Genomic DNA, 25,733 nt, shown 5'->3' on the forward strand with positions numbered 1-25,733 from the left:
TAGCCGAGCCCCGCCCCCGGGAACCGGGTGTCCGGGCCCCGCCCCGCCCCGCCCAGCCGGGGTTTCCAATCCGGTCCTTCCTGTCTCGGGGCCGGGATCGCGTCCCGCGTCGGGCACGGACGGACCCGCGGGCCGGGCTGCAGCCCCCGGGCGGCTAGGTCAGGGGGCGCCTGGGTCCGGGGGCGGTTGCGGCGGCGCCGGGGCCCCGGCTGGGTCGAGTGCCCCCCGGCTCCGGGAAGGGGTGTGGGGGGAGCCTCGTGGGGTGTCAGGGAAGGGGTTTTGCAGGCTGCCGCCCTTTTAGGATGCCAGTGAGGTGGGGGGGTCGTGGGGGCCCAGGTTTGGGGGCAGGGGGGACCCCCCGCGGGGGGCCGGGCAGGAAATTCCTGGCCAGGGCGTGCGCTGGGCCGGGCTCTGGGGCTGCGTGCGTGTGCGTGTGCACACGTCCCAGACGTGTGTGTGTGTGTGTGTGTGTGTGTTGTCCGGGGGGTGTTGGGTTCTTTGCGTGTGCAAGCATCTGTCCCAGATGCCGGGGGGGGGCGGGTTGTGTGTGTGCACACCCGTGAGTGTAGGGCCTGGATGCCTGGGGTCTGTGTGTGCCTGCGTATGTCTGTCTTGGACACCTGGCGTGTGCGTGTGTCCCAGACACCTGGGTTCTCTGCGTGTGCACGTGAGTGTGGTTGTGGAGGGGGCAGTGCTGTGTGCGTGAGTGTAGGGCTTGGATGTCTGGGCTGTGTGTGTGTAGGATGCTTGCAAGGGTTGTGTGTGCGCACGCCTGGGTTTTTTGTATGTACCGGACACCTGGGCTCTTGGCATGTGTGTGAGTTTCCATGTCCCGCATGCTGGAGGTGGGGGCAGGAGTGAAGGGGGGCAGGCCTGGGTTGTGTGCACATGTGCAGGTTGTGTGTATGTGCGTGCGTGCCCATGTCCATCCTGGATGCCTAGGTTCTCCAAGTGTGTCCCAGCCCAGACGTGACTTCCAGAGGTCCCATCAATCCTTTCGTCTTCTGACCCTGTGGATTTGAATTCAAGCCCAGAGATCTGTGGGTGGGCTGTACTTTGTGTTTCCCCCTGGGTTGCCTGGGGGGGGTCATTTGGGGAAGGACCTGTCCCCAGATAACCCCACCCTCTTGTTTCAGGATGCCCCAACCCCAGCTCTCCCCTCACCAATGGGAGTTGAGCTGGGCTGGCGCTACCAGTCACCCCTGAAGGTCTCCCCAGCTGTAGCCCAGTTTTGGGGTAACCTGTGGGAGATTATCCAGGGGGACCCCTCATCTGTAACAGGGGATTCATTCCTTTCAGGGAATGCCTTGAGCTGAGGACCTGAGCCCGGATCAGCCTGGATTTTGTGGCCCTTCCCCACCCCCATCAGAGGAAGGGAGTCACCAAGGCCTTTTCCTGCTTCCAGAGGCTGCTGGAAGATTTGGGGGAGGAGACGGTGAGATTCTTACTAGTGCCTGAAGCTGCTGGAAGGGGCCGGAGAGGGTAATTTGAGGGGCAAGAGACTCTTGGGTCTACTCAGAGGCTACAGCTGCCTGCAGTGACCATCCCTGACCACACGGGCCTGCCTGTAGAACCAGGCTCCACCCACTTCCTGTCCAGCTTCCTTCCAGACATCAGTGGACCACAGCTTCCCCCCCCTGCACCCCAGAATCCAGACTTCTGGGGGCCCCTGAACTACCCTCCTGAGCAAGGTGCCCCTGAGACGGTGAGAGGGGTCTGGATTTGGAGTTCCTTTAGCACCCCGTAACCTAAGGAGGCCAGGAGATTAATTTTGGGAGGTGCAAAAGACTCTTCGATCTACTCAAGGGGTCTACAGTTGCCTGCACTGACCATTCCCAGCCACACGGATGCACCAGGTTGTATCTACTAGGGCTGCCTATAGAACCAGACATTATCCACTTCTGCATAGACCGCCAGGGGTCCCAATCCCCAGACTTTGGAAGGCCCCTTCTGGCACCTGTGACCTGAGGAGGCCAGGAGATTAATTTGGTAGGGGGATCAAGAGACTCTTCTTTCTACACCAGGCAACTACGGCTGCCTGCAGTGGCTATCCCTGACCACACGGGGAGGGTGTCTGGTCATACCTGCCAGGCCTGCCTGTATAGAGTATTTCCCTCCCCTTTTCCTCTATGGTTCTGGGCTGGCTTCGAGCCTGGCTCCCTAGCTTCCGTTGGAGGCGGGGAGCCCCCCGAGACCAGCAGAGCCACCCAAAACCAGAGTGGGAGGAAGGCGGGGATGGGATGCTGGCAGGGGACCACACCAGGCCACGATGGGCAGGTACCCAGCGCCTCCTGGCTCTGGTTGGCTGGGGGGCACCAATGGGGGAAGGGGAGGGTCTTGCAACCCCCCGGCGGCCCCCGGCACCCCCTGAACACTTCCAGATTTGCTTTAACTTCACCCGGCACCTCTTCGACCTAGGGGTGGTCACCTTGCTCTGCGCCTCAGCCCCTGCCTTCCGCCTGGCCCTGGATGTCCTGGGTCTCCGGGGCGTCCTGGGAGTCTGGCTCCACGGCCTGGCCTGCTTCCTGGTCACGGCCTCAGGCCTCTACGCAGCCCTGTGGCTGGTCCATGAGTACCTGCTGCCCTTTGCCTGCCTCTATGGACTCCTCCAGACCTTTGTCCTAAGCGTCAGCCTCCGGGCGGCCCCAGGGGAAGGGGAAAGGGATGAAGGGGCCGTAGGTGCTGAGAGGGAGTCAGGGGGCGAGGGTGCAGGGGAAACAATAGATTGATAGCCAGACAGCCAAACACTGGCTCTGGGAGCTGCCCCTTGCACTCTTAATTCCTGGAAGGGGGCAGTTGGGAATGGGGCAGGGGGCTTTATCCCGACCCCTCTCCTCCAGTGGGTGCTGGAGTGAGGTATTGGAACCACTAGGATGTGGTTCAGTCCTGAGCCACATCCACTGAGTTGGGGACAGGACCCTTAGGGGCAGCACAGAGAACCCAGGTATCCGGGTCCCTTGCTCCCTCTCTTGGAGCTAGGGAGAACCCAGGTATACGGGCTCCCACTGCTCTCACCCTGCCCCACAACTCCCAGTCCCCTCCTAAAATGGGGGGAGAACCCAGGCGTCCAAGCTCCTAGCTCTTATCCCTGAGCCCCATTTGCCTCCCAGAGGAAGGCGGCTTCCAGAGAGAACCCAGGTGTCCAGGCCCCCTATCCCCATCCCTGAGCCAGGGAAGAACCCAGGTGTCCAGGTTCTAGAATCGGGGCAAGGAAGCCCACTGTGGACCAGAGGAACCATGGGAAGGGGGCGGCAGCAGAGAGATGAGGCTGGAAGTGTGGGCGGGGCCACCCCCAGGATGGTGGCTGTATCTAGCAATAACCTCCCAACACACCAGCAGCCCCCTTCCCCCACTCCACACCCCTCAGATGAGACTTGCCTATGAGGTAGCGACATAGAACCTGAGCCCACACTGAAACCACATTGCCTCGGTGTTGTACCTAGAATATGCTCCTTGGGTTACCTAGAAGGTCGCCCTCCACCCTCCTATCCCCGCCCCCCAAGGCTTTGCCCTTCCCCACAGCCTCAGGACCCACCCATGGGAAGTGCCCCTGAGGTCAGGAGCCCTCTGGTCCTACTTGGGACTATACTGTGATGCAGAACATGGGTGTCTTGCCCCTCTTGGTGTTGAATGACCTAAAACCCAAGCTTCACCTGCTGTCACCCTGGATGGATGGAGATCTCTGTCGAGCCAAGATGGACGTCATCCAGGGACTTCCCCCCCCCCGCCCCGCAGCACTGAAAACCAACGGCTCTGCCCATCTGTCATCCAAAAGATCCACTCCCTGCTTCAAAAAGAGCTTCAAGGGTCCAGAATGCATGTCCCTCTCTGTTGCCATGGTGATCTCTGGAACAGCTTGCCCCTGTCATCAAGGCTGGGCTGTGATAGGAAGGACATGTGTTGCCTATGCCTGATGCACCTGTGATCCCTCTCTGTTGTCATAGTGATGTCTGGAACAGACCACCTCTCTCGTCAAGACTGGGCCATGATAGGAAGGACAGTCCTTGCCCATGCCTGATGCACCCATGATTCAGACTGAGTGAGCTGAGGAGGGGACGTTCTGGAGCTGCCTATGGCAGCCAGTGGAGATGATCTAGAATCTGCCACTGGCTTTCTGCACCTGACATCTAGAGCATGAGCCACTGGGACTCAGGCGGGAGCATGTTGGAAGACCCCCCATTCTAGACCTGGGATCCAGAACTCACCATGGTGGGAACCCAGATCCAGTTCCCCATTAGATGAAGGCTGTGTCATAGGATCCAGACACCGGCACTTCTGGGATGAGCCCTGTCGGCAGCCAGAGATTAGCTATGTCTCCCCAGAACTGATCTAAAACAGTGCTGTGCTCTAGAACCGTGCCTCAGGATTCAAGGAACCTCCTGATAGCGTTTGGAACCAGGTGCCCTTTCCTCATGTGAGGTCTAGAGTCACCCACTGGTGCCCCTGAACTCTCTCTGGCCAATCTAAAACATCAGTTGCAGAACAGCCCATTTTTGCCAACCAATATAAAATGGCACCTCTGGCTCTAGAATGGTCTGATTCCTCACTCCAATCTAGAACATTGCAGCTGACTCTAGAAAGATCCCCACCTCACTGTCTGATTTAGACCATCATCTTCCTCTGGCTCTAAAACAGCCCATTATGGCCACTGGGTGTAGAACATATCAAGCTCTAGAAAGGCCCGGCCTCATTGACTGATCTGCAACATTGTCTGTCTCTGGTTCTAGAAAGATGTGATCACCTGGTCTGATCTAGAACACCCCCACTGGCTCTAGAAAGGGCCAGTCTCCCTGTCTGATCTTGAACACAATCTTATTCCAGTCTGGAATGGTCTGAACTCTCTGAGGGATCTAGAACACCACAGCCAGTGCTGGAAATCTCCAGCCTCATCTAGAACACTGTCTTCCTCTGGCTCCAGGATGGTCTTGTTTCTCCACCACATTGGGAACATTGCAGCCGGTTTGAGAGTGGCTCAATCAACCTGTGTAATCTCGAACATGCTCACCCCCAGCTCTGGGATAGTTGGATCTCTCTGTCTAATCTAGCACATTGAAACTAGCTGTAGAAAGACTGAGCCTCACTGATCTACTCATCCCAGTCTAGAATGACCCAAGCTCTCCATCCAACATAGGACGACATGGCTGGCTCTAGAGAGACCCAGCATCGCCGCCTGATCTAAAATATTGTCTTCCTCTGCCTCTAGACTGGTGCCAGCTCCCTGTCTGATCTAGAACATCACAGCTGGCTCTAGAAAGGCCCAGCCTCACTGGTTGAGCTAGAACGTTGCCTGGCCTGGCTCTAGAACAGTCCCCATCTCTCCAGCCAACCTCCAGCCAACCTCATTGCCACTGCTGTGGACCAGATCCTCCATGTGCGCCAAGACAATCGAGAACCCATCCCCCTTCCCCTCCCTGCTTTATGCAAGGTGCCTAGAACCCACCTGATCTAGAACCCAGCAGAGGGGAGAGGGCCATGGATGCTCCTGGGAGGTCTTCAAGGTTGGGGGGGCTTCCTAGCTTATGTGTGCACCCCCCTCAATCCCAGTGCCTTCTCTGGGGGGGGTCCTAGACCAGAGGGGAGTGAAGGGGGTAGTGTTCCCCCAGGATCTCCTGGGTCTGGCTGATGTGAAGGGGCCAAAGGGGGTGGGAGGATACCAGAGCCTCTGTCTCTAGCCCCAGCCTGGGGCAAGACCTGGGCCTGGCCTGGTACTGGTTGGGGGGGCGGGGGCTGGGGAGATACCTAGGGGTGTTTTTCTATTCAACCAACCTGTGGTTTATTTAAATAAAAAGGAAAAACCCAAGGACAGCATTGTTGTCACCTGGTGCCCCTCATTTCTGACCTGCAGCCCCCTGCCCCCCCCCCACCGGTGCCCCTCACTCCCAACCTGCAGCCCCCACTGGCCCTACCTACATCCTGCTGGTACCCCTCATACACAGTGTCCCACCCTGGTGTCCCTCACTCCCAAGCCACAGCCCCCTACCCCCCCTTCAGCCCTGCCAGTGTCTTTCACTCCCAAGCCACAGGACCCTGCCCCCTCTCAGCCCCTCCAGTGCCCCTCCTGACCTGGAGCCCCCCAGCGCTGCTAGTGCCCCTCACTCACAATCTATCCATTCCTGGTGCCCCAAACTGCAGGACCTGATCCCATAGCCCTTTGGTGCCCCTCACTCCCAACCCGCAGCTCTCCTTCCCCAGCCCTGCCAGTGCCCCTCACTGACAATCCACCTGCCTCTGGTGCCCCTCATTCCTGACCTGTAGCCCCCTATCCTCCCAGCCTGGCTGTTGCCCCTCACTCCTGACCCAAAGCCCCATGCTCCCCCCCTAGCACCTCACTCCTGACCCACAGACCCCCATCACTACCAGTGTCCCTCATTCCTGACCCACAACCCCCTGGCCCCTATAAGCATCTCGGACACCATGATTGCCAGAAGGGAAAGTAAGTCCTTTATTGAGCAGCTCCAGGAGCTGGGGTTTGCGCTTTGCTGGGGCAGGGGGTGTTGGGATCAGGCATCCTGGAGCTCACAGGGGTCTGGGAGGGGGAAAGAGAAGGGAGGTACTTAGAATCAGGGGGGGCTTCACTGCTGCCCCTGCTGGCTGCGGTGGTTGAGCTCAACCACCTTAATGCGTCGCCCCCCCCACCATCAAAGATTCCCTACTCAGCCACCAGGGGGGCAGCAGCAAGCATAGGGGGACCCCTGCCTCCCCTCCCCAGATATTACCATGGGTCTGGGGGATGAGGAGGCACATCTCCATGCCCAGGCAGGAGGCCTGGTCCCAGAAGTCCTCCAAACACTGATTTGCAAGCTGTGAGGAGCGACCTAGGGGGAGGGGCAGAATCAGAATCAAGGCTCCCAGCCCTCCTGCTCCCCCCACCCCCCATTTCCCTCCCAGATAACCCAGTGTCTGGGCTCCTTCCACACTTACCATACAGCAGGAGCCGGTTGTAATCACGGTCAGTTTCTTGGACAATGATGGTGTTGGGGCACTTCCCAGCAAATACCCAGGATTGCATCCCTGGACGGCCTGGAAGGGACAGGAAGAGACTGAGTCCTATGGGGCAGGGAGCTGTGGGTTGGAAGTGGGGCACCAGCAGAAGTGGAGAGGGCAGGGGGCTGCAGGTCGGGAGTGAGGGGCATCACTCACCTTCAGTGCCTAGGTCTGGGTGTCCCTCCTTGAGCAGGTAGGTCCATGATCGCTGGATGCAGACACCCGATTTCCTAGTGGGGGAGAAAGGGAGAGAGCACAAGGAGGAGGGATGGGTGGAGTGGGTGTGTGTGTTTGTGGATGGATGGATGGTGCGTTATAGGAATAGGTGGACTGGTGGATGGAGGAAGGAATGGATGGGGTGTGCATATGGAAGTATAGGGCTGACTGGATGGACGTGAGATGGATGGATGGGGCATATAGGGATGGCAGGAGAGGGTTGCAGGTAGTGTGTATAGGGAGGAATGGATGGAGGGTATGTAGATGGGGTATGAATACAGCTATATAGGAATGGGTGGTGGAGGGGATGTGTGGGGCTTTATGTGTGGGGATGGGTGGATGCAGGGGTGTAAAGGGCAGGTGGAGATGGAGGGATGGCTGGTGCTTGAGTGACTGCCGGGGGGGGTGGCAGAGGAAGGGGGGGCTGTATACCCACTCCCGCCCCATACTCACAGCCGCAGCGCTGCCCGCAGGCCGAGCTGCCCTGGTTGGGCGCCAGGCACCAGCAAGAAGATGGCCCCATCCGTGCTTGCAAAGTTCTGTAGTGAGGGACCAGTGATGGCCGCAGCTCCCACGAAGTGCCAGGCCCCCAAGTACTGCCGGAGGGGGGAGGAAAAGGGGTCAGTGCCATTGGAGGACCCCTATCCCCACCCAACTTCCCAGGGCCCCTCTCATCCGTGCCCACCCTTGGGACAGCAGGTACTCATACCCCCATCCATCTTCCTGGCTCTTGGGGGCAGGGACCCCAACAGCTCCCCCAATTCCCACCCCCAGTACGAAGGCACCTACTTCCTTTCCCCCCACCCCAGCCCCAGTACCTGTTCCCAGTCTACCCTGCTGGCAGGCAGCGGGGTGGGAGGCTGGCAGGGGGACAGGGCATTGATGAAGGCACCATAGAGATACAGCAGATAGGACCAGACACCCCAAAACATGTCCGGGGGCAGGGGAGGGGGTTCCCTGTGCACACGCTGTGGGTCTGTCTGGGCTGTCCAGGTGACCTTTGCCCCCTCCCATGCCCTGGCAATCATTAACCTGCCAAGGTTGTGAGTCTGAGGGGGGCGTCAGCCAACAGGGAGGGCCTTTCGGAAGACCCTATCATAACAGGGAATGGGGCTCACTGGTTGCTAGGAAACCCTAGACAGCGCCCCCCCCCCCCCCCCAATCGTGTGGACACGTGGCCTACCATGACAGGCCTGTGGACCCAGTAATGGAGGTGGGGGGGACCCTACCAAGATCCCTCCAGGCCTTCAGGGTTTATGAGGGATCTTATACAAATAATAATAAACCGGGTGGCCCAAAGGGAGGGACTGTTTATGAAACAGACCTACAATAACACAAGTCAGGGCTGTATTTCCTGTGGAAGCCCCAGTGGGAGTCCTCACTCCCGGCTGCCTGGGAGCCTCTATGGCCACCACCAGTGGGGGGGTTTTATGATCATTTTGGTAGACCCTACCAAAAACAAACGTTGCCACATGGTGGATGGGCTGTGGGGTGTCATTGAGGTGGGGGAAGGGAGTCACTATATCCAGCATGGCTGCTCACATGGCTTCGCTGCTATTGCTGTGACTTGGCAGTGCCCTCCTCCAAGATGGCGAACGAAGCCTAGCGCTCCATGAAACCTTGTTGGGGGCGCTCATGTAGGTGACGCCCACAACAAATATGGCCGCAAAGGCTTCTGTACGCACGTACGAACGCGCTAAGAAGGCCCAAAAGGAGGGGGCGGGGGACCTTCGATTGATTTAGGAGGCTAAGGCGGCGCCGGATAATATTATTTTCAAACCCAGCCACGTCCTCCCGCGGACAGGCCTCTGTGACGAACGCAACCAATGAACAACGCACCGCTGTCAACCCCGCGGGACTGGAGGAAGCCGGCAACGGATCAGGCTTGTACCTAGACAGACCCAAGGCCCCGGGGAAAGGGGCGGGAGCGATGTTAGCGCATGCGTATTGCTGGGACGCTTTCCTTGTTACTGGGGCAACAGCTACTCGAGCCCCGGAGCCCCTCAGCTACTCTACGCTGCTGCCTTTTAAGGTGCCCGGCGGGAGAACCGGATGTGCGTCACACTCCAGGAATGAACCCCGGCGTTCTTTCCGAGGACCCAAGAGTCTTGGAAGGAGGCCGGGAAAGAACCCAGGCGTCCCGGGAGGAGGGTGCGCAGCGAAAGAGATACTGGCAACTCACCGGAAGTGGTTAAAGTCAGGGCGGAAGTAGAGCGGAAGCTCCCACGAAGGGAGCTTCTCCAATGGGTCCAGCCCTGTATTGAGTCCGGGTAGGAAACATGAGTCCAGGAAGGGTTCCGTGGATCCTTTTCTCCCTAGCCAGGTGGAATAATGTGGGGTAGTTCCGTGGGGCAGGGGCAGAGATCTGGGGGGAAAGCCCCAGAAGGGGGCTTCTATTCATCCTCTTCTCCCCGATACTTCTGCCTTTTCTCCCTGCCCCCCATTCTCAAAACATAAAACACACCATCAAAAAAAACAAAAAAAAGCCCCAAAGATCCCCTTTTAGTTCCCCTTTTTTCCTTTATACTTCCATTTTTATTGTCTGGGTTGGTGCCACTCAGACATTGGTTTTTTCGCCTCTGCAAATTTCCAGTCACCCCCACATAGATAAGACCTGTTTCTGCAGCTTGTGTGGTAAGGTACTTAAGGGGAAATCCAGACTAATATATAAAATCAGGGAATTACTTAGGCATAAAAAGTGCCCTGGTAGCCAAGAAGGATAATGGCATCCTGGGCTGCATTAGAAGGGGAGCATTGCCAGCAGACAGGGTTACCCTATTTCCAAGTCCAAAAAAGAGAACATCTGTCATGCTGGGGGGGGGGGGCGGGGAGTGATATGCCAGTGTCTTGCCCCTGCCCATTGTTCCCCCTCATTGCCAATGATGAAGAAATTCAGACAGGATCACTGGCTAACAGAAGCGGTTTATTTTGCATGGCCCCGGGAGAACAGCAAGGGGTGGCTGATGCTCGACAAGAGTGAAACACAGGCTACTTTATACACTGATAAATCGCATACAGTTCAACCTGCCTTGCAACAGGCTCTTGGCAGCCTGACAGCAACTCATCTTGGCATCTTGCTGAGCCGAGCAAGTTTTCTCAGGCTACTTTCTGATAAACTTATCCTGAAGGCCGCTGTGTTGCTCTCATTCGGCCTTACCCACAGCTCCCATCCCATCCTGACACATATACACTCCTTCCAGTATTTTTCCGTTCCTCATCACCAAGTCACAGCCCCATTGCTGCCCCTCACTCCTGACCCACTGCTCCCAGCTTTGCCAGTGCCCCTCACTCCCAAACTGTAATACCCTGCTGCCCTGGGCCATGACTGTACCCCTCACTGCAGACCCACAGACATCCCCCACCCCCTCAGCTGATGCCCTAAGATGGGGCTGTTGTGCTGTACCAGGCAGGCTGCCCATGGTCCCCCTAACCACCCTAAGCAGCATCTCCTGGCTGCACAGCCCCTGCAACCACAGGGACCAACCCCTGCCTAGCTGAGGCTTCTGGCCTAGGGCTGCTCCTATTTCTGCCCCCCACCCCCGTCGAGGGAAATAGATAAGGAGGGGAGCAGGGAGGGAGGCAGGGGAGGACCATGGGCAACTACCCCAGTCCTCGGGGCTGGCCGGGTCAGTTCCTTCAGTCCCGATGCTGTGGCTGGGAAGCATGTGGTGGTGGGTAGTGGCGGAAGCAGGGATATGGCTGTGGTAAGAAGGGGCAGCAAATGGGTGTGCGGAGTGCAGCAACAGCTGGGCGGGAGTGCAGATCCCGCACAGGTGGACCAGGACCAGTGCCAGTGGGGCCCACAGCAGGGAAGCAGGAGCACGGGGCCCAGGCTGGCAGGGGTCTGTGGAGCTGGGCTATGCTGCATCAGGAGGGAGACAGTGAAGCCAGCCCGGCTCTGTAGACCCCTGACAGCCTGGCTCTGCACTCCTGCCACTCCACCCAGCCAGCACTAGTCCCAGTGCACTGACACAGGCCCTGCACCCTTGCCCGGCCACTGCTGTGCTCCATGCTCCCGCCTGCAGCCACTTCCCTGCTTCTCTGCTGCCCAGAACCACACGGGTCCCAGAGGCAGCACTGAGATGGCAGGAGCTGCCGGGCCATGGTTCCAGAGCAGGAAGTCGGGGGGCAGGGGGGCAGAGAAGGGGAGCAGTGGCACCCAGGGGCAAGTGGCAGCGAATGGCAGCATGGGGCTGTGCTGGTGTCCTGGGGCCAGGAGTGGCAGGAGCACAGTGCCCGGCCCTGGAGGAGCGCTGGGGGTCTCTGCCTGCCACACCTGAGGCAGAGGGCAGGCTGTGGGAAAAACCCTCCCCTCCACCCAAGCCACAACCCTCCTCAGCCACCCTCCCCCCATACACAGCCCCCCACAAAACCCACACCCTCCCACAAACCAATACCTACCCGCAATATACAAGAATAAAACTTCATTTTAAGCGATGATACTATCACCTCTATGTACACTACACCCATACATGTAAATCAGGACAAAATATTTTTTTAAATTAAATTAATGTTGTAGTATGTTTGATTTTTATAATTTGGTATTTTTCTGGTTCTGAAATGACAAACCACCTTGCTGAAAGGAGTATTTCCCAGGGGAGGAGGGGACTTCTGGTGGCAAAGGCCAGGGGTTAGGGGACAGAACTCCTGATCCCAAGATGGCAACCAGAGCAGGGCTATCCATATGGCCCTCAATAGCTTCCCAAAATTCAGTAAGTGGCCCCTCCACCTGAAATAATTGCCTGCCCCTGGAGCGAGGCCTCCAGTGTAACTGAATTCTGTACCTGAGGGTTTGCAACTCTCCCTGGACCAGTGAAACCTCAGCAAAGAGAAGGGGCTAGGCAGTGACAAGGAGACCTACTTTGCAAAGGGCCCTTGGTTGGCTCCCATCTCACAGCTCTGGAGCAGGCAGAGAGCCCAGCCACAAGGATACCAGGTCCGGTGCTGGGGCTTTCTGAGCAGAGACTGCATTAAGAGTGTGCCAAAAGGCAGGGCAAGGGAGCAGCAGGCACCCAGGGGTACAGAGCTCTTGAGAGAGGATGAGAAGCAAAACCAGACAGACCAGGCCCAGGGGGTGGCAGCAGCAGCTCCTTGCAGACCTCAGTGGGCACGGGAGGCAGCCAACGACAGGCATTCGGAGCCTGGGAAGGTCACCCTATTGGGAAGACGCTTCTTCTCCCTAGCAGGGACTGGTTACTTTTAGAGAACAATTGGGAAGGCAGAGGATCCAAGACCGATACAAAGATCATCCCCTCACAGGTTCCCCCAGTGTCTGGGCTGGCTTTTGCCTGTGGTGTTTCCCATTAGTCCCTCCCCACAATCAAACCTTGGGGACCAACCACTGGGCCCTTGGGTTCTGCAGTGCCCGACAAAGCTCAAAGTTTACATTACATTTTTCTGCGCTCCAGCAACAGCATGCTGCTTGCCTGAATGCACAGGCAGGAGCTGAGCAGCTAGGCACCCGCAAGCCCTCCCTGCACTGCTGGTAGACTTATGGATGCTCCTGGGTGCCGATGCACTGGTGTTTGGCTAGAGGGGAGGCGTTGGTACCAGGCCAGATTGGATTTCATAGCCATTAGGACTCCAAGGGATCTCAAGAGATCATTGGTTCCAGCGCCCTGCCCAAGGGGCAGGAAAATAGTGAAGCTCTTCACTACTGATGCGACTTCCCCCTTGTATGCATATGGTGCTGTGTGGGTGGGTGGGAGGGTGAAGCTCTTCCCACACTCAGGGCAATGATGTGGCTTCTCCCCTTTGTAGATACACTGGGGCTGGGTGAGGTGGGAGGACTGGGTGAAGCTCTTCCCACACACAGAGCACTGATGTGGCTTTCCTTCTGTGTGGATATGCTGGTGGGTGGCCAAGTGGATAAAATTGGTGAAGCTCACACAGGTCACCAATGTGACTTCTTCCCTGTATGCATGGGCTGGTGCTGTGCTAGAATGAAGGAAAGGGGGAAGCTCTTCCCACATTCAGAGCACTGAAGAGGCTTATCCTGTGTGTGGATATTCCGGTGCTGGACCAGGGGGTATAAATTGGTGAAGTCTTGCCACACACACAGAGCACTAATATGGCTTTTCCCCTGTATGGATGTGCTGATGTCGAGCCAGATGGGAGGAATGGGTGAAGCTCATTCCACACTCAGAGCACTCATATGACTTCTCCCCTGTGTTGCTGTGCTGGTGGATGGTCAGATTGGAGGAATGGGTGAAGTTCTTCCCACACACCAAGCACTGATGTGGCTTTTCCTCCGTGTGGATACGATAGTGCCGTGCTAGATTGGAAGAACTGGTGAACCTCTTGCCACACACAGAGCACTGATGTGGCTTCTCCCCTGTGTGTATAAACTGGTGCCGGGCTAGGTGGGAGGACCAAATGAACCTCTTCCCACACATAGAGCACTGATGTGGCTTCTCCCCTGTGTGTATACGCTGGTGCTGGGCCAGGTGGGAGGGCCAGGAGAAGCTCTTCTCACACACAGAGCACTGATGTGGCTTTTTTTCCATGTGGATATGCTGGTGTTGTGCCATATTAAAGGAATGGGTGAAGCTCTTCCCACACAAGAAGCACTGATGTGGCTTCTCCCTTGTGTGTATGCGCTGGTGTCGTACCAGATGGGAGGAACTGGTGAAGCTCTTCCCACACTCAAAGCATTTATATGGCTTCTCCCCTGTATGGATACGCTGGTGTTGCACCAGATGGGAGGAATAGGTGAAGCTCTTCTCACACACAGAGCACTGATGTGGTTTCTGCACATTTTGGATGTGCTGGTGCACTGCCAGGTGGGAGGAGCAGGTGAAATTCCTCCCAAGCTCCGGGTACCAATGTGGAAGAGCATGGTGTGAGTGGCAGCTAAAGGTTTTCTGGCACTCAGGGTCAGGGTGGGCTCTGCCCCAGGTCTTGGCAGGCAGCTCCTGTGTCCCTGCCAGGCCCCATCCACTGCCTTGGCTCGGATGCAGGGTCTCTTTCCGGTGGAACTTTACCTTATGTTTCTTCATCTCCACAAATCCTTCCCTGGGCCCAGGGCTCTTGCTGGACTCTGTCCTTTCTCCACTCTCACATCCAAGAAATGATGGCACCTGCTTCCCTGCCATATTCATCCTATGCTTTTGGGGGCTCCCTTGGCTCTGAAGCCATTGGTCTTCCTCAGGTCTCAGGGACTCTATCTTGCCCAAACTCCCTAGGGAAGGCCAGGGTGGCTCCAGGTTTGCAGACCTTTCATCAGGAATCTGCTTCTCAGCTCTGCTCAGCAGCCAGGTGCCTTCTGCATGGGAAAGAAAAACTCCAGGTTAGCCATACCCTGTTGTCACAGGCCAAACACTGCAATTCCCTGTTGTCCTGGGCCTGCGAGCATGACTGGACCTTGACACTTAAGTTTCATGAAGAGAATAATGTCTCCCTGCCAAGCCCCAAATGCTGAGGGTGAGGCAGGGGCATGTTCCTGTGCCAGGCTAATGTTTCCTGCTCCATGGAGGTCAAAGCCAGGACCACAGAATTTGTGACCTAGTGCTTAGCCCCACCCCCTCAGACTCTACTGGGAGAAACCCATGTAGGACATGCATTAGGACAAGACCTGAATAACTTCCCGCTCTAACAGGACAGGGGAACAGAGGCAGAATCAGCATAAAGAAAGGAGTCTCTCTCAGGACTGCTGTGTCCCACAGCACTGGCAGACCCAAGGGAGATGATACTGAGCCCTCAAACTGGTTAGGCCAACATGCTCCGAAAGCCAAAGTGCATTGGTGAGACTGGTCTGCTTTCCTCATCCACAATCCCTGGCAGTCCTGAGAGCAGCATCTGGTACCAGGATAGACAGCCTCGCAGTGGATTTCTGGGGCTTGCCAGAAGTTAGGGTGTATGGGGAGAATGGCTTTACACTGGACCACTTGCTTCTTCTAGGTAGAAAATACCCATGTGGTTTGTCCCTCCCACCTCCAAAACCTGCTGTGGGAGGAGGGGACTTAGAGCTGGGGGTCTCTTTCCTGGAAGGTACAGGGCTGTATCTCCTTCCTGCTTCCAGGGAAAGGTCTAGGGCTTGCAACAGGGCCATGTGGCTTTCCTCTGCTGATGATGCTCATGGTGCTCGGACCAGGTGCCGGATGACTGGAAGAGGGAGGACCCGGGCAACTATAGGCCCATCAGTCTTACCTCTATCCTTGGGAAACTCTTTGAGAAGATCCTCAAGGAGCACATCTGTGATGGGCCGGCTTCAGGGTTGATGCTCAAGGGCAACCAGCACGGTTTCATTAGGGGCAGGTCTTGTCAGACCAACCTGATTGCCTTTTATGATCAGGTCACAAAGGCAATGGATGCAGGTGTTGCCGTGGATGTAGTCTTTCTAGACTTTAGCAAGGCCTTTGACACCGTCTCCCACCCCATCCTCATTAAAAAACTAGGCGACTGTGGCATTGATGCCTACGCAGTCAGATGGATCGTGGATTGGCTCAAGGGTCGTACTCAGAGGGTGGTGGTGGACGGGTCATATTTGTCCTGGGGGGAAGTGGGCAGCGGAGTCCCCCAGGGCTCGGTCCTGGGGCCTGCACTGTTCAATTTCTTCATCAGCGATTTGGACGACAGGGTGAAATGCAACCTGTTTAAATTTGCTGATGTTACCAAAATTCGGGGTGAGGTGAGCACGCTAGCAGGAAGGGAAAGACTGCAACAAGACCTGGATAGGTTACAGGAGTGGGCTGACACAAACAAGATGCGTTTCAATACTGACAAGTGCAGGGTGCTACACTTAGGCAGTAGAAACCAGCAGCACACTTATAAGATGGGAAACTCCCTTCTTGAGAGCACGGAGGCAGAAAGGGATCTGGGAGTCATTATTGACTCCAAGATGAACTTGGGCCGACAATGCGAGGTCACGGTTGGCAGGGCTAACCGCACCTTGTCGTGCATCCACAGGTGCATCTCAAGTAGAGCCAGGGAGGTGACCCTCCCCCTCTATGCGACGCTGGTCAGGCCGCAGCTGGAGTCCTGCGTCCAGTTCTGTGCGCCCCACTTCAGGAGGGATGTGGACGACATTGAAAGGGTCCAGCAGAGGCCACCCGCATGATCGGGGACTACAGGGCAGACCTTACGCTGAAAGACTGTGGGACCTGAACCTGTTCAGCCTTCACAAGAGAAGGCTGAGGAGGGACCTGGTGACTGTCTATAAACTCACTATGGGGGATCAAAAGGATTTCACTGTTTCCCCGAGCGCTCTCTGGAAAGACAAGCAACAATGGACACAAGTTATTAGAGAGTAGGTTTAGATTAGACAGCCGCAAGATCTACTTCACAGTCAGGGCGGCCAGGAGCTGGAACCAACTCCCAAGGGAAGCGGTGCTGGCTCCAACCCTGGGGGTCTTTAAGAAGAGGCTTGATGCCTACCTGGCTGGACTCATTTGAGTCCAGTCTTTTTCTCCTGCCCAGGCGGGGGGTCGGACTTGAAGATCTACGAGGTCCCTTCGACCTGACTTCTATGACTCTATGAGGCCCAGGTGGCCTGCACATCACTGGAATCTGCCATGGGACAAACGCCTTTGCATGAACCTGTACATGGACACTCTGCTGAGGCCAGAACTCTGTGACACTCATGGCCCAGAGATGAAACACAAAGGCATGAGTCATGGGGGATTCACTTCTCCCTGCAACTTGAAAGCTTGTGAATCCCTCCCACCCTGTGGCGCCAGGAGCCATTCAATGCAGCCTGAGACCAGAATTCAACACTTCCTAGGTTCCAGCTTGACCTGAGCAGGAGATACTAGGCAGAGCCCCAGGCCTCTCTCTTGCCCTACAATAATGGCTTCATGGAGCTGTGAGCCACCATGCTGATTTCCATGGGGGACTTCAAATCCCATCATGCCTTAGAAGAGGCTGCTAAAGAGGTATGGCTACCTTGGGTTTAAGGAATCAACTCTTACACTGCAAAACAAAGACAGAAATTTAAGACCATGCTATTCCAGGGAAACCAGACCTGTGCCTAAACATCAAAACCAGGAACTCACTGTCCCTAGCAGTTGTAGTTAGGGGGACAGGAAGGGAAAGGGCAGGTCTGCAGGGTCCAGGCACTGTGAACATGGAGCATTTCTGAGGGAAGTTGGGGACAGGGGACAGCCACAACTCACCTGGCAGGAGATCCTCCAACCTTGAAGTGTCCCCCCGGTCCTCACCATCACAGACCCAGAGCTCCTCCTGTCCTCGCATAATGCGGTGGATTAAGTCAGGGGTGGGACCTCGATATCCTGTTTGGGGCAGCGGTTCAAAAGCATTCATGACTCGGTACTGGATGCCAAATAACCAACTGGGATTTGGGGAATGGATCCAATGAACTCAAGGAGTCTACTGGGGCCCTGAAGGACAAGGGAGGGCGGACATTTAGGATGCAAGAGAAGGCACTGCAGGGAGAAGCCATTGATAGACGATAGCCTTTGTCACCCAGGTGCTGGGGGGATGGTCACAGGAAAAAGAGTACCCACCGCTCTGAGGTATAAAATGGGTGTGAGACCGAGAGAGTCCCCAGGGACAGGGCTGGAGATGTAGTGATGTGTAATGTGCTAAACAGCATAAAGATGAAGCTTTCACTGTTTATAAGGCACCAAAATGAAGAGACACTGGACACACTGATGGCTGGGTAATATCTGTCTTAGTGTCATTCCAGGCAAAGGAATGGAAGTGAGTTTTTTTCTGTGGGAAGGTTTAAAGTGAGGCCTGGCAACAGATGGCTGATAATGGCACTTGTTTCTGGGACAGAGTGTCATTTCCCAACTGTGCAGAGGAAGGGAAGATTTTATAAGAACTGCAGTGGCAACAAAATCAATCATCCCATCCAGTGGGAGAATCGTCCCAGAAAGGGAGTTGAGCACACAAGTGAGGAAATCCTGCAGGGCTTGAAAAAAAGGTCCTGGGAGTCCTGGATATGGACAAGAGAAGGGAGAAGGAGACACCTTTTTGAGCATGTGAAAGCCCATAATGTAGGAATGGTCAACACAGTCTTTCCAGAGCAAAAAGCCATGGAGCCCTTCCCTAAGAAAGCCCTTCAGAGAAACTGGAGGGAAAAGAAAACGCCAAAAAAGCTAATTGACATGGCAGAAGGTAAGTCCCTCAGCCCTGCCCACAAGCCAAAACAACCCCTGTATCAGAGACCCTCTGGAAAAGACAACCATTTTTCACCAGTCCTGCACTGAGCCCACCTCTTTTTAACACCATGATGGGTGTCTGGCACGCAGAGGGATTTCAGATGACAACCGTGAACGGTAGAGCAAGCTTCGGAGCAGTTCTCCAAGGAAATACAGCCAAGCCAGAGCCCATAGCTGGTGCAAATGAAAACTTTAGGAAGGAACATGGGCAGAAGTTTCTAGGCATCTGAAGACAGAAGGACCCAGGTTCCATCGCATGTGCCCGGGTCGCTACCAATGGAGTCAAGGAAATGCCACACACATGCTGGCCGGCCAGACGGGGTTTGTACACAGAGACTGCCGCTGCAACTCTGCCACTGCACCCTGCGCTACCATCCCAAGGCCACCTGCACAGCTTTGTGGGCAAGTGGCACAAGGCACGGCAGCAGCAGTGCGGTGGCAACCACCGGGGACAGGCCACATACATGCTGCCCGGCCGGGGGGTGGAAAAGGGGGCTTACATGCAGCAGCCGCCACTGCACCGCTGCTTATGCCTCGTGACCAGCTGCACAGCTCTGCAGCGGTGCGGGGTGGTGGCAGCTGTGCTGGCTGGAAGGGCTTTGCAGGCAAGTGCTGCCACCATGGAGCTATGCCCTTCACCCCTGGAGCCTAGAGGTAAGTGGGGCTTGGCTGTGGGGCAGGGCTGGGGAAGGTGGTTGGGGACTGAGGGAGCAGTGGGTGCTTCCAGTCCCAGGCGGCACACTGCAGCCAGCAGCAGGGCCATGGGGTGAGGGCAGGGGTGCGGGGCCAGGGGGGCTTTCCGGATAAGTGATGTGGGGCACAGTGTGGTGGTGCCCACCAAGCACAGGTCGCACACATGGTGCCTGGCTGACTGCCCAGGGGAGGGGAAGGCTTGCACGCAGCCGGCTGCACAGCTCCATGGCTGGCTCTGCACCAGCAGCGAGGGATAGGGATGGCAAGGGGCTTGCACGCAGCAGCCGCTGCCGCTTACCTGTAGGGCCGTGCCAGCGGTGACAGCCACTGCCTACAAAGCCTCCTTGTGCTGCTGCAGAGTGGTGCCCAGCACTGTGTGGCCAGCTGCAGGGCAGCAGCAACACTGTGGTGGCAGCTGGGCACCACGCAGCCATCCCCACCACCATCCTGTGCCACGGCCATGGCCACCACCACACTGCAGCTGCCCCGTGGCCGGCCACGCAGCTCTGGACACGGCTCAGCAGCGGCGTGGGAGGTTCTGTACACAGCGGCCACTGCCACTTACCTGTAGGGCCGTGCCAGCGGAGACAGCCGCTGCATACAGAGCCTCCCGCACCACCACAGAGCTGTGCCGCCAGCCACAGGGGGCGGGACTGTGCACCACCCAGCTGCCACCATAGTGCCACTGCCACCCTGCAGCTGGCCACACAGCTCCCGGCACTGCTTCGCAGCAGCATGGGGAGGTTTTGTAGGCAGTGGCTGTCACTGCTGGCATGGCCCTACAGGTAAGCAGCAGTGGCTGCTGTGTGTGAGACTCCCCCCGTCCCCATCCCTCGCCTCCACTGCAGAGCTGGCCATGAGCTGTGCAGCCGGCCACATGCAAGCCTTCCCCTCCCCTGAGCAGCTGGCTCAGCGGCATGTACGGCCTCCACATGGTGGGCACCACCACACTGTGCCCCGCATCACTTACCCGCAAAGCCCCCCACGGAGGGGCACCCCTGTCCTCACCCCGTGGCCCTTCTGGCTACAGTGTGCTGCTTGGGGCTGGCAGCACCCCCCGCTCCCTCAGCCCCACTTATCTCTAGGCTCCAGGGGCAAAAGGTGAGTCTGAGCCCAGCTTTACCCAATTCAGAGGATGAGGCCCCAGCCTTCCCCCTCTGCCTCCCCTTCCGCGCAGGGCTGGGGGCTTCCCGTCCTTTCTGCAATCGGCCCTTGCGGGCTGGAGCCATGCCAGCTGCAAGAGCTCTTTACAAAAGCAGAGAATCCGTGGATTTCTCTGCTAGAAGAGGAAATCCACACTAAAAACAGGGAATCCGTGGTTTTCTCCATTTTTCCATGGGAAAGGGAAAACCCAGATCCTTGGTCATAACTGAAGAAGGAGAAAGGCAGCACTGACTGAACATGCTCGCTGTGTTAGACACGTGGGACAGGACACGCTAGGGGGGCAGAGGAAATCAGAACCATTCCCTGAGGAGCAGCTGGGAGTGACTTTTTCTGCCTAATAAATCTGAGATGACAACCACACTGAGAAGGGAAAGGGATAGCTCTAGCCAAGATACAACTGCATATGGAGGCACCGGGGTTATAAGAACGAAGACGACTCAGGCGAAGGCGGCCAGATCAAACGGAGCGGATGGTGGTGCGAAATGTGAGAGACATAAGCATGTGTGGAGCTGTGGGGAGGACATGGATTTCAACCCCCAGGGAAAAGTTCATGAGGACGAAAGTACTGAGAAGCAGGGAGAAGACAATAGTGTCGGTGCTGACACGAGTGCAGCGAGAAGCCGGAAACAGCGTTACCCAGGGAAACGAGGGCTTGCCAGTTCCTCAGCATCTGGTCCCGGTAAAGCCCCTTCTGTGCATCTTCCAGCAGCTCCCACTCCTCCCGCGTGAAATACACGGCCACGGCCTCAAAGGCCTCCTGGAGCTGCAGGCACAAGCGTTACCCCATCAGTGTCTCCTATTCCAGCTGCCTCCAGCCCCCGCTGCCCTCTCCAGAATCCCTCTGCGCGACACCGCTCTGCATGCTGGGCCATGACACCCAGGGGTGCAGCATGCCCGTTTCTGCACCGATGGGAGATGTGGGTGCGGTGGGGTCCACGTGTCTGCCTTGGCCCAGTTTATCACTTTGTATGTGCTCGGCCCTTTGAGGTAGAAGCTTTAGGGCCAGGGGCTCCATGACTGTGGCCTGGCCTTCCCGTGCCAGCACCCCTGGCTATCAGCACTGGTGGCGAGCTCCAGCAAATGCCAGCTGGGTGTGGTTGCAGCTCATGTCACCACAGACTTGTCGCTCCTTAGCTCTCTCTGCTCCCCAAACTCTTGATGGCGCCCCTGGCTCCTCCTACGCATGGCCCAGGCTGCACTCCCACCCCCGCTGGAGCTGGTGCCCTGCTCACCTCCATGCTCTTCACCTGCTTTGCCAGCCTCCCCTGCCCCTGCTGCAGCTGGCTCAGTTCAAGGGTCAGGGAGCCCCTCTCCCGCAGCTTCCCTGGGGGAGTCCTTGGCAGCTCCAGGTTTGCAGGCCCTTCTTCAGGAGGCTGCTGATGAGCTTCGCTCCTGGTTCCTGCACCTGCGGGTGGGGAAGACAATGCACAGGTCAGGCCTGGTGCCGCTGGCAGGGAAAGCCTGGCCATACGCCCGTACTGGCCTGTGACTCTGGCAGCCGGAGACTCTGGCATGTGGGAGAGGGGAGATGGAGGAGAATCACCGCAGCGCTCAGACCTACATCCTGGGCTGCACTCAGGCCCTCACCTGACACCGGGTCTGGCAAGTCCCAAGACCCTGGGCTGTCCCTCTGTGCTGCCTCCTCCATAGGCACATCTGTGGTTAGGCCCTACAGCTGCAGGGGCCAGGATTCACCAAGCTCCTGCAGCGCCCCAGTGGGCTGCAACTGGTCTGAGGCCACCGCCTCAACCCTCACGCTCATCGTGACCTGGTGAGAAGAGGACCATGTCATTGGATAGCTACCACTGAGACAGACCGGGTGGCAGGAAACATGCAATATCCATGATCAGGATGAAATGCTTGGACATGGATTTTCCTGGCCTCCACATGCCCCAGGCTTGGACTCCTGGTAGTGCAGCTCCTGAAGTGCCAGCACCATGTCCCTGGCGTGGGGAGCTCATGCCAGTGGTGGGGCCTGTGGGGGCCCCGTGGGCACAGTGGGGCTGCACAGGCTGGTTCACCTCCTGCCCCCGCATCTCCCGGCGCTGGCCCGGCTCCTCCTCGTGCTCCTGCTCCACTTCCCACGGGGCTGACACACCCCTGATCCTGGCCTGGGCCACTGTCTCTTTCCCACCCCGCGAGGGGCTGCGCATGTGCGGAGGGTGGTGGTGGTGGAAAATTGCCAAAGCTGCAGGCTCCTCTCGCCCCCTCCCCGCCCTCAGGAACAGGGAGACCACGTGGAGCCGGATCGCCAGGCTTGGTGCAGACCCCCTGTGCCCACTTCCACAGAGGGCACGGGTCACAGCCACGCTGTTCCTGCGCACCAGCTGTGCCCGCAGTGCCCCACACCAAAGGGTGTCGAAGCTGAACCCCGTCCATTGCGCTTAGCGCAGTGTGGGGCGGCCAGGCCAGTGCTCTCCCTTTGCAATAAGGTGGCCACTCATGGGTCACCTCGCCCAGGCCGGACTCAGGCCAAAGTGGCATTGCTGGGGCCACCCGTTGGCTTCCAACACCTATACCTCCCCTCAGGGGGGATTGGGCTGCACCTCGTCCCAGTGCTGCCCGTCGCACCCACCACAAGACAGCACTCCCCAACATGTGAGAGATCAAACTGTTGCCAAAGATGCCTAACAACACCCAACGTGCCACAGCTTCCGGTATCAACATGGCAGCCGGTGACTGACACCAACCCCATCTCAACACGGCAGCAGTTTTACCTCATAAATGGGGGGGTGCTTCTTCCCAGCCACGTGGTACTGTAATGGGGCAGAAATATGCCCTAAGAGTAGTGCTCTGGGGCTAAAAAGCATTGAAATGATTGCTTTGCCTAAGGGGACTGGAGGGTGTTGGAGGCTGCAGTGGTGGGGCAGGGGTGGGAATGGGGTTGAGCCCAGACCTGAAGTGCTGGGGGGTGAGGGTGGAATGGGGCTGGCCCCAAAGCGATGGGAGTGGGGTTGGGCCTGAAGTGGGGAGGGGGCCGGTGTGGGCCAGACAAGGATGGGGGGAGATGGGGATGGGGACAGACACTGGGCTCTAATATAATAAAAACCTTAATCCAGGGGTCAACAACCCCAGCACGCATGCCAAGCATGGCACGCGAGGCCATTTTGCTTGGCACCCCACAGCCAGCCCCGGCTCTGGGAAGCTGCTGCCAGCAACGGAGCCCAGGCTGCTCCTAGCAGGGTTTGCAGCATCCCAGCTGTCTGCGCGGAGCAGCCCAGGCTCCAGCAGCTACCCAAAGCCAAAGCAGCTGCTGGCAGCCATAGAGCCCAGGGTAGGGGGCAGGGGCTTTGGGTGGGGGGCAAGTGGAAGTAGGGCTGGGGGGCAAGGGGCAGTAGGGCTGGGGGACAGGGGCAGCTGGGCATCCTGCCATGTACCCCTTGCCCTCATTTTTTCTGCCATGCTGGCACTCCGGCACCTTTTGAGGTAGGCATTATGACATTTCTTGGCACTCCAGCCCAAAAACCTTGCTTACCCACCTTAATGTGTCTGCCTGTCCATAACACTTTATTCACACTCTGATTGGTTGTCTCAGCAGCCAATCACAATGATGACTGAAACAACCACTCAGAGTGCTCTGCACAGATACTCACCACAGAGCACCACCATCGCGGGGAATGAGGGGCCACAGCAGCCCCTTCCAGCCCCTGGGGACAGCAGCAGTGTGGTGTGCTGGCGGCACAGCACTGGCCTTGCCTCCCTGTTCTGGCCTTGTCCCTGCTGCTACCACCAGGCTCCAACAAAATCCAGCTGGGTGGGGAGCAGGGGGTGGGGACACAGTGACGGCACCTCGCCACCATCAGGCCCTGAGAACAGACGGGAGAGAGGGCAAGGAGCTGGCGGGTGGGGGAGCGGGTTGCATGCAGCTGGATGTGCAGCAGTGACAGTGCAGGGTGGTGGCTGCAGCTGATGCATGCAAGCTTTCCCCACCTCCCACACATCTGGGAAGCAGTAGCACCGCAAGGTGGGGTGGCGGGGTTCTGGAGACAAAGCGGCAGCAGCGCTGGGGCAGTGTGTGACTGTGCTCCGTCCCTACCCCCCACCCTTTTTGACAGGCAATTGGTTAGTATAATTTATGTGGGGGGGTATCACTCTGTGTGTGTCTGTGTGTGTGTGGGCGTGCGTGTATATATATACACACACACATCTATCCTTTTATGCATACTATATATGTGTGTAGGGTTATATGTCCTTTGATGTATGTATGTATGTAGGCTTGTGGTGGGCCAGTAGGGGGCACTCCTGCATTGAGCCACCCACCTCCCTGTGCCAGGCCACCTTCCAGTCTCCAAGTGCCTCCCTAGGGGTACCTCAAATCTGGCTGACCCCCTTCCTGGAGCACACTCGCTAGCCTGGGGGTAACGTAGCTGCCACCACCCCGAGAAGGGACTGTCTCGGCCCTGTGTCCTTGGGGAAACACAGGCCTAATAGTCCTATGGGTACTCGACCCAGTACAGGCACTTGGGGCACTTCCCCAAGTCGGGGGTCAAAAAGGAAAGTCTCCCTTAGTCCGCAGACCTAAGGGGCCTCTTAGGTATAATTTAGACTCACCCCTCAGTAAGCCTCTTACACCAGTCTCAAAGGAGAACTTTACTGATTACGGGGGTAGGGTGAAAATACCGTACAAGATTGAGCAATATCATAGAAATCCCATAGAGCAAAACAGTCTGGCTGAGGTAGCCTTTTGATCACGCATCTGAGTTACTGCCAGCTAGATATCTAATCAGATCTTGAGTAGCTTACTCACAAACATCGTCCAGAGGCTGTTGGAGATTCCCTCGGGAGGCAAGCTGTTGCTAGCTCATGGGTTCTGGGGGAGAGAGCCAGTTTCAGATGGTCAAGCTCCTCTCTGAGTCCCCCGCATGGCTGCTGCCCCCTCCTCCTGGGCAGTCTTAACTTATATAGCCCCTGTGACCTCGTTCACCTGGTCCAATGGAGGCCAGCTCTGGTTGGCTGTCGGCCAATCAATTTGAAATACATCACTAGTTGCCAGGCAGACTCTAGTCCACCAGGTAGAAGCCCCCCACCCAGGTAGCCGATACCAGTCACGAGGCAGAGAGAGCAGGTTTCCCCCCTCCCTCAGGAATGCAGCCAGCTCAAGTTACCTAAAGAGATAGGGTAAAGGTGCGTCTCCTCTGCTGGGCCCATCCTAATCACATTGTCACAGCACAGAGATTTTGGGGAGAGACAAAGGTGGCTTCCTGCCACAGGGTGATGTATATACCTGCACATGTGTATGTATACTTGTGTGTAACTATGAGTATATGTATATCTATATATGTGTATACACATCTGTGTATCTTTTTATCTGTGTTTGTTTATATGTATAAATGTGCATGTGTGTATATATGTGTATGTATTTTATGTGAGTGTATGTTTATGTGTATGCATATATATGCATGTGTATATGTATGCACAGATATATATAGATAGATATCTATATAGATATATAGATAGATATAGATATATACACACACATAGAATGAACACATGTATACACATGTGTGTGCCACTATGGGCAGCCAGGCAGCTTTCCAAGCTGCCTGGCTGCAT

General features: G+C 56.9%; 2 protein-coding genes and 1 long non-coding RNA gene across 4 annotated transcripts; 1 reads left to right on the forward strand and 2 right to left on the reverse strand.

Moving 5' to 3' along the window:
- Positions 1 to 5: 5 nt before the first annotated feature.
- Positions 6 to 5,722, forward strand: LOC149852685 (uncharacterized). The gene is made up of 3 exons (XR_016439425.1): positions 6 to 158; positions 1,300 to 1,435; positions 3,945 to 5,722. It is a non-coding gene; the product is annotated as an uncharacterized LOC149852685 (long non-coding RNA).
- Positions 5,723 to 6,428: 706 nt separating this feature from the next.
- APOM (apolipoprotein M) lies at positions 6,429 to 8,788 on the reverse strand. Of its 2 annotated transcripts, none has more exons than XM_090029846.1 (6): positions 8,654 to 8,788; positions 7,654 to 7,796; positions 7,141 to 7,214; positions 6,922 to 7,020; positions 6,717 to 6,815; positions 6,429 to 6,526 (listed from the first exon to the last, which is right to left on the reverse strand). In XM_090029846.1, the coding sequence occupies exons 1-6, from the start codon at positions 8,696 to 8,698 to the stop codon at positions 6,501 to 6,503; spliced, it is 486 nt and encodes a 161-aa protein (XP_089885972.1). In that variant the 5' UTR covers positions 8,699 to 8,788; the 3' UTR covers positions 6,429 to 6,500. The 2 variants fall into 2 exon arrangements, with proteins under 2 accessions (XP_089885972.1, XP_089885971.1); XM_090029845.1 differs by lacking the exon at positions 8,654 to 8,788 and adding an exon at positions 8,019 to 8,204.
- Positions 8,789 to 11,580: 2,792 nt separating this feature from the next.
- On the reverse strand, positions 11,581 to 25,679 carry LOC149852687 (uncharacterized). The gene is made up of 6 exons (XM_090029751.1): positions 24,928 to 25,679; positions 21,768 to 21,948; positions 21,413 to 21,585; positions 20,817 to 20,943; positions 17,313 to 17,429; positions 11,581 to 14,464 (listed from the first exon to the last, which is right to left on the reverse strand). Exons 2-6 carry the CDS (start codon positions 21,826 to 21,828, stop codon positions 13,266 to 13,268), a joined length of 1,677 nt encoding a protein of 558 aa, XP_089885877.1. The 5' UTR covers positions 21,829 to 21,948; positions 24,928 to 25,679; the 3' UTR covers positions 11,581 to 13,265.
- Positions 25,680 to 25,733: the final 54 nt, after the last annotated feature.

Source organism: Crocodylus siamensis, chromosome 15 (assembly GCF_052110815.1).
Source record: "Crocodylus siamensis isolate JL-2025a chromosome 15, ASM5211081v1, whole genome shotgun sequence".
Classification (NCBI taxonomy): domain Eukaryota; kingdom Metazoa; phylum Chordata; order Crocodylia; family Crocodylidae; genus Crocodylus; species Crocodylus siamensis.

Excerpts from the sequence above, each read along its gene's own strand:
- APOM (XM_090029845.1), bottom strand. The coding sequence starts at position 8,132 with ATGTTTTGGGGTGTCTGGTCCTATCTGCTGTATCTCTATGGTGCCTTC. Across the intron at positions 6,816-6,921 it reads CAACCGGCTCCTGCTGTATG|GTCGCTCCTCACAGCTTGCA; the intron begins GTAAGTGTGGAA and ends CCCTCCCCCTAG. Across the intron at positions 6,527-6,716 it reads CCTCATCCCCCAGACCCATG|ACCCCTGTGAGCTCCAGGAT; the intron begins GTAATATCTGGG and ends TCCCCCTCCCAG.
- LOC149852687 (XM_090029751.1), bottom strand. The coding sequence starts at position 21,828 with ATGGAGGAGGCAGCACAGAGGGACAGCCCAGGGTCTTGGGACTTGCCA. Across the intron at positions 20,944-21,412 it reads AGCAGGTGAAGAGCATGGAG|CTCCAGGAGGCCTTTGAGGC; the intron begins GTGAGCAGGGCA and ends TTGTGCCTGCAG. Across the intron at positions 14,465-17,312 it reads GTTGGAGGATCTCCTGCCAG|AAGGCACCTGGCTGCTGAGC; the intron begins GTGAGTTGTGGC and ends TTTCCCATGCAG.